Source organism: Cebus imitator, unplaced genomic scaffold (assembly GCF_001604975.1).
Source record: "Cebus imitator isolate Cc_AM_T3 unplaced genomic scaffold, Cebus_imitator-1.0 Scaffold931, whole genome shotgun sequence".
Taxonomy (NCBI): domain Eukaryota; kingdom Metazoa; phylum Chordata; class Mammalia; order Primates; family Cebidae; genus Cebus; species Cebus imitator.
Window position 1 is genome coordinate 100,722 of NW_016108246.1, and position 6,851 is coordinate 107,572.

Consider the following 6,851-nt stretch of genomic DNA (forward strand, 5'->3'; position numbering starts at 1 on the left):
TGGTCTTGAATTTCTGGGCTCAAGTGATGGTTCTGCTTCAGCTTCTCACAGTGTTGAAATTACAGGTGTGAGTCCCCACGCCCAGCCCTGTTTTCTTGTTTTGAGAGGTTCTTCCTCTTTCCACATCATCCCCTCTATTCCTTTCCATCTTGAATATCCCTAATCTCTAGGCCCTCTTCTTTGAACCTCCTCCTAACTCTTGCAGAGTTAATTATGCCCTCCTCTGTGTTATTTCAGAACATTACATGTGTTTATAATGTTGCCTGTGTTGTCCTGTACCTGTCATTTTTTATTCTCACTCTGAGTTCAGCATTTATACTAGATTTATCTTAAAAACTCTTATACTTGCCAGTATATAGAAAGCTCTTAAGAAATATTTGTTGTAATCAATGAATTAGGATTTGTTGATAAGCCTCTTTGATTTTAGTAGATCATTTTCTAATTGTCAGCTTAAATACATTGTTAAGATTTCACCCTATCCCTAAGCCAAATTGCTTCCTATGCTGGAAAAAACAAACAAACAAAAAAACACTACTGTGACTGCCTAAGCCTCCCCCGGCATGGCCACCCTAGGAGACATGCAGCAGGAGTACTGGGGAACTGACCTCTTCCATCTGCCCTCACTTACCTTCCTCAGATACTTGTATGGGGCTGTCACTGACGTTACATGCTGCTGCAGCTCCTTGATTAGCTGGTCCTTGTCATGGGACAGAAACTGTGGGGTCAGGACAATAAATGCCTTCATCACCTGCAGAAAGAGGGCAGAAGCACAAAATGAGTGTCAACATATTACATATCATAAACAGTCAGTATTTATTGAATGAGTGAAAAAACAAGGTGACACTAGATCCTATGGTGGTTTTGGAAAAGAAGAGGACCAGGTACAAATGCCTGTACTTCCAATTTCCACTCCATGCCTTGATAAGTTGCCTAATCTCTCCTTAACCTCAGTTTCCTTCTCTGTGAAATGGGAAAAATAAAGGTTCCGCTCCTCATCTGGGTTCTTTAAAGCTTCCATGAGATAATACATATAAAACATCCAGGTAGTTTACACTATTATCCCTGTCATCAATACTTTCATCATCATTTTTACTATTATGATATATACAATTCTGTGCCTGGGACCCAAAGAGCATTCGATAATTATTGACAATTTATTATTCATACATTAATAGCGTTATCCCCATTTTATTGCACAAGGCCTTTCATATAGAAGTTGCTCAATAAACACTTTTTAATAAACAAAAGCATGTATGTTCTGCAGCCACATTGCTGAAGTGCCATCCTGGCTCCACTCCATAGTAGCTGTGTGACGTGGACAGGTTACTTAACCTTCTCTGCTTCTCTTTCTTCATCTATAAAGAGTAGAAGAGCTCTTAGATTATTATCTTTTGTGAGAGTTCCATTATTTGGCATACAGTTAAGTGTTCACTAAATATAATCTGTCATCTTTATTTTCAGAGCCAGAGAGGCCACAGTGCCCCCAGATCACCATACTGTGGTATCCTTCCCCCAAGGTTGCCCAGGTAAAGCCTGCAATTTTCCCTAGTACCTGCTTTCCTAGTGCCCATACACAAACACAATAATCCCTGCGTTCTCCTCACTTCCCCTCGAATCAGGTCTGTGCTGCTTGCCATGGCCGACCCCGCCACCTGTGGGTGCTCCCCCAAAGCCCTCCCCACCACTGCAGGCCCAGTGCCAGGCCTGGAGGATGAAGGAGCAGATGTCAGGGCTGGAGAGAACCAAGTCCACAAATCTCCTGCTTTCGAGAGTCACAGCTTCCCTTGGCACAGAGGGTAGAGGTCATAGGAAGCTAAAGACCCCTGACATGTCTGTGCCATGGGCCCAAAATGTGAAGACCTGGACATTGTAGGCTGAGAAACAAAAGAGTCCAGTGCTCCCAGGGCTTCTCGCCTCACTGCCTGTACTGACAGAGGAGGGCCAATGCTTAGTCCCCTGGGTGCTTGGCCCAAGAAACTTTGCCAAACATGAAATCTCTTGGAAGGCTCAAACTTGGTCTTAAACATTTGTGCAAATTCTGCACACTATTTCCCATTCTATCAGCAGGATTTTTGGCTTCTGTTATATATATTTAAGGCATAAAACATGATATTTTGATGTACATATACATAGTAACATGATTACTACACTCAAGCACACTGGTATATCCATTATCTCATATAATTACTTCTTTTTTTGTTTTGTGGCAAGAGCATTTAAAATCTACTCTCTGTGCAAATTTCTAATGCATCCTGTTTCAGCAATTAAAAAAAATCACATCCATTTCTCTAAAATATCCAAGAGAAATTGTTACTGTTGTGTAATGTGTCTTTCTAAAAATCATGTAGGGCTTAGGGACAGAGGCTCAGAGCCAGCCTACCTCAGTTCAAATCTGGATTGCACCCTGTGCTATCTCTGAGACTTTAGGCAAATTTTCTCACTGGTCAGCCACCCACTTTCCTCTTCAGTAAAATAGGGATAATAATCGCATCTCCCTTCCAGCATTGAGAGGTGAGTCATATAAAGCACTAAGAACAGTTTTCACATAGTTAAGCACTCCAGGTTAGCTACAGGATTATAATAAATAATATATTTATAATAATCTATCTCAATAGATTCATTGTATTCATAGATTTATAATAGATTCATAGTATTCATAGATTTATAATAGATTCATAATAATAAATCATAAACAATCGCTAACGTTTAGCGATTATTACTATGTTTGTTCTGTGACATCTTGTGTTGCATTAGAGGAGCACAAACATGAAATAAGCTCCCTGGATCTATGGGGACCAAGACAGAGTCTCCCTTCTTAATCTCATTTCCCACACTTCTTTAAACTGCACAGTGTCTTATTATGTTTTCCAGACCCTCTTGAATTTTATTTTGATTCTTCTGTATGCAGGGGTTAGGGAGGTGCACCAAAACCTGGGATAAGGGCACTGTAGACATGGCTCTATTCAAATTGAGCTGAGGGTTCTGTCACCAATACGTGAAAGATTGTCTGGGCAAGGATGATCTCATGAGGCATGTGAGGGTGACAGTCAGCCTGGCAGCAGCCACACCTACCCAGAGTCATTGAGAGTGTCATGACTCCTCCCCAGGAACCAGACATCACCCTCATCACCCACAGTTGCTCTCTCCCTAGTGTAGTAGATGTGCCCACATTCTACTTCAGCTGTCTTCTCTGTGTTACCCTGCAAAGAGAAGAGAGCTCCTTTCTTGAAGGCACTGAATTTAGAGGTGATGAGCCACAACCTGGGTTCCATTCTGGGTTTGATTTCTGCCTCTGGTTCTACCTGGTACCTGGGCATATCTTGCCATCTCTCTGAGTATATTTTCATTACATGAAGGGACAGGATGCATGGTACTGTTCCGAAATGTGATTAAGCCAATTTCAATTACAAATTTAAAAAGTATCAATTTGCTTTTGTGTGACATTATACCAGAATAAAATTTCTACTATAGTGTGAACCTTGCTCCCTGCTATATGCTCAGCATTCACACTGTCAGGACAGATGAGAGGCATCAATAAACATTTAAGGAGTGAATTTTCTTCCCTAAATGCTATCTCATTTGATTCTCATGTAAACCCTATGAGGCTGGTGTTTTTTTTAAGTTAACTTTTAGGTTTAAGATAATTGTGGACTTGTATGCAGTTATAAAAAATAATACAGATTGATGCCCCTATACTTTTTACTAGTTTTCCATAGTGGCAACACCTTGCAAACTATAGTTTAGTATCTCAGCCAGCATTCTGATGTTAATACAATCCACCAGTCGTCAGGTCTCCCATTTCACTTGTACTTATGTATGTATTGATTTTTATGCAGTTTGATCACATATGTAGGGTCGTGCATTCACCACCACATCAGGAAGATCTCTCATGTTGCTCTTTTATATCTACATCCACCTCCTTCTTCCCTTTTCCTCTCCTCTCCCCATCCCTAACCCCTTGCTAACAACTAATCTGTTCTCTATTTTCATAATTTTGTTGTTTCAAGCATGTTATATAAATTCCATAGTGTACAACTGTTTGAGACTGTTGTATTTTTTCAGCGTAATTCTCTAGAGACTCATCCAAGTTGTGTGCATCAATGGTTTGATCCCATTTATTTATTTATGAAACTGAGTCTCCCTCTGTCACCCAGGCTGGAGTGGCGTTGCATGATCTTGGCTCCCTACAACCTCCACCTCTTGGGTTCAAGTAATTCTCTGCCTCGGCCTCCTGAGTAGCTGGAATTACAGGCACCTGCCACCATGCCTGGCTAAATTTTGTATTTTTAGTAGAGACGAGGTTCCACCATTTTGGTCAGGCTGGTCTTAATCTCCTGACCTCGTGATCCACCTGTCTCGGCCTCCCAAAGTGCTGGGATTACAGGCGTGAGCCACTATGCCCGGCCCCTGATCCTTCTTATTGCAGAAGGATATTCCATGTTGTGGGTGTAGCTCAGTTTTTGTTTAACTATTTACCTATTAAAAGGCATCTGGGTTGCCTCCAGATTTTGGCTATTTTGAGTAAAGTTGCTACATACATTTGCATACATGGTTTTGTTGAAGACCATACGTGGCACTTTTTTTAGTTCATTTTAAGTAAAAAAAACAAAAAACAAAACACCTTATGCTCAGAGAGCCGTATCCACTTGGTCAAAGTCACTTACGGTTGGTATTTAAATTTGATTCTTGCTTCACAACCTATTGACTTGACCCCTAAGCAATATCTCTTGTGGAACACGAAATGGTTTTAAGAGCTATCTGAAAAATCATTTTAAAAACACTGAATCACATCCCTGTTTGGATTCACTTCCAATTGTTCTGAGAGTATCAGGTTGATTCTTAGTTTAGGTGCTGACATGCTTTGAACTCTCTGGAAGTCCTATGAAGAAGATAGATCTTCTTTAGAACCAGAGCTTTCAATTGGAATAGGATTTAGGTAGTATATGAGAAATTGTTTTAAAACCTGTAGTTATGATAATTGCCTTCTGTTTATGGCAAGTTAGTGGCATAAATACAGAAAGATAACCACATGGACCAAATGAAGCAGCCAGATAATCAGACCAAAATTATATAAATACATTTTTCAGAAACACACCACCGGCACCCAGGTTGAGAAACCTGGGTATTCACATGCAGAGGACTGAAATAAGACCCTTATGTTGCACAAGGACACAAACATCAACACAAAACCAACTCAACACCTAAGTTTAATCCTGAAACTAAAAAAGCTCTCAGGAAAAAAACATAGGGTGAGTGTCTATTTTGAGAAAACTTGAATCTGTGCACACCAGTTGCAAAAAGAAAAAATTAGGGAGAATATATCCATAAATAATACAATGCCTTCACCATCTCTCTCACTTTATTTCCCAATGGGAAACAGAAATCCCTGCTAACAAAAGGAAATATAAACAGGTTAGACAAAGGACAATTTTAAAATTTATAAACAAGGAGAAAACAATGAACCCAAAGAAAAGGCACCCTACAGATTGGGATAAAATTACAGAAAATCATGTATCCGAAGAGAACTGTTATCTAACATATGCAAGAAACTAAAGGTACTAAGTGGGCATAATGATAAAGCAACTAAAACCTATATTTATCCAAACAACCTGCCACTGGCATAAAAACAGAAAGGCTACCCAATGGACAGAATGAGGGAGTCCCACATGCCACCCAAATGAATGTACACTGAACACATTTTTCAACACAACACAAAAAGACACAATGGGAAAATAATAAATGATTTTCAGCAAACTGGATAACCACATGAAAAACAGTGAAATAGGACAAAAATCGATGTAAATTACACTGAAGGCCTAAACTCAATCTTGAGACCATTTACTTCCCTCAGGAAACAAAGGGTAAGCACATAGTTCAGAAGACTATGCCCACAAGTTGCAAAATGTGAAATATAAAAAGAAAAAGAAAAATTAGAAGAAAAAAAGCCATAGACAACACCATGGATTGGCAATCTTTTTCACTGCTTTTAACTGCACTCGGAAGTCACCACTTACATGGAAACAAGTGGAACTACGGAAACATCGGATCTTATGCTGTGAAAAGAAAACAATGAACAGAAGAGAAGGTGCCTCACAGACTGAAAGAAAACTATGGAAAATCCTGTCTTTGAAAGGGGTCGTTATAAAATATGTGCAGGAAACTAACACTACCATGTCGGGGGAAACAAAAACAGAAACAAAAACAAACACCCAAGCTAAGTCTGGGCAAAGGACCTGAATAGACTTGTCTGCAAAGCAGATGTGAAACTGACTCACAGGTAAAAGAAAAGTCTCTCGAAAGCACTAATTCTCACAAGAACGTCAAGGAAAACCGCACTGAGATACAGCTTCCATCCACATAGAATGAATGTTACCTAAAACAGAAATAAAAGTTTTAAAAGGAAACAACTAGTATAGACTTTCAGAAGGGAAAACTCTTCTCATACACTATTGGTGGGAATGTCAATGTCTACACACGCTAGGAAAAACAGCTGGAAGTGCCTCAAACAAAGTAAAAATGCCATTTCATCTAGCCATCATTCCATTCCTATGTGGAAGAGATACCTCCCTTGCCCTCTGTACTGCAGTACTCATGATAGCCAAGATAGGAAATGCACCTACCTGTTCATCCATTGATGAAGGGATGAGGAAACTGCAATATACATCCAGAGCAGAATATTCTTCAATCATAGAAATGGGTGAAATCTCTTCACTTGCAGCCACATTGAAAAACCTGAGGAACATTATGTTAAATGAAATAAGTCAGGCAGAGAAAGGCATATACTGCATGATCTCATGCATGTCAAATCTAAAACACTTGACCTCACAGAGGTAGAAAGTTCAACAGTGGTT

At 39.7% G+C, this 6,851-nt stretch overlaps 1 protein-coding gene across 2 annotated transcripts in view; it reads right to left on the bottom strand.

The window, feature by feature from the left end:
- LOC108298308 (acyl-coenzyme A synthetase ACSM1, mitochondrial-like) overlaps positions 1-6,851 on the bottom strand; it is a 41,771-nt gene that overhangs the window by 20,244 nt on the left and 14,676 nt on the right. For both annotated transcript variants that reach the window (XM_037735721.1, XM_017521005.2), the window contains exons 5-6: positions 6,621-6,732; positions 629-748 (exon numbers count right to left, since the gene is read on the bottom strand). In XM_037735721.1, the coding sequence (XP_037591649.1) occupies positions 629-748; positions 6,621-6,732 (232 nt within the window). The remainder of the gene's footprint in view (positions 1-628; positions 749-6,620; positions 6,733-6,851) is intronic.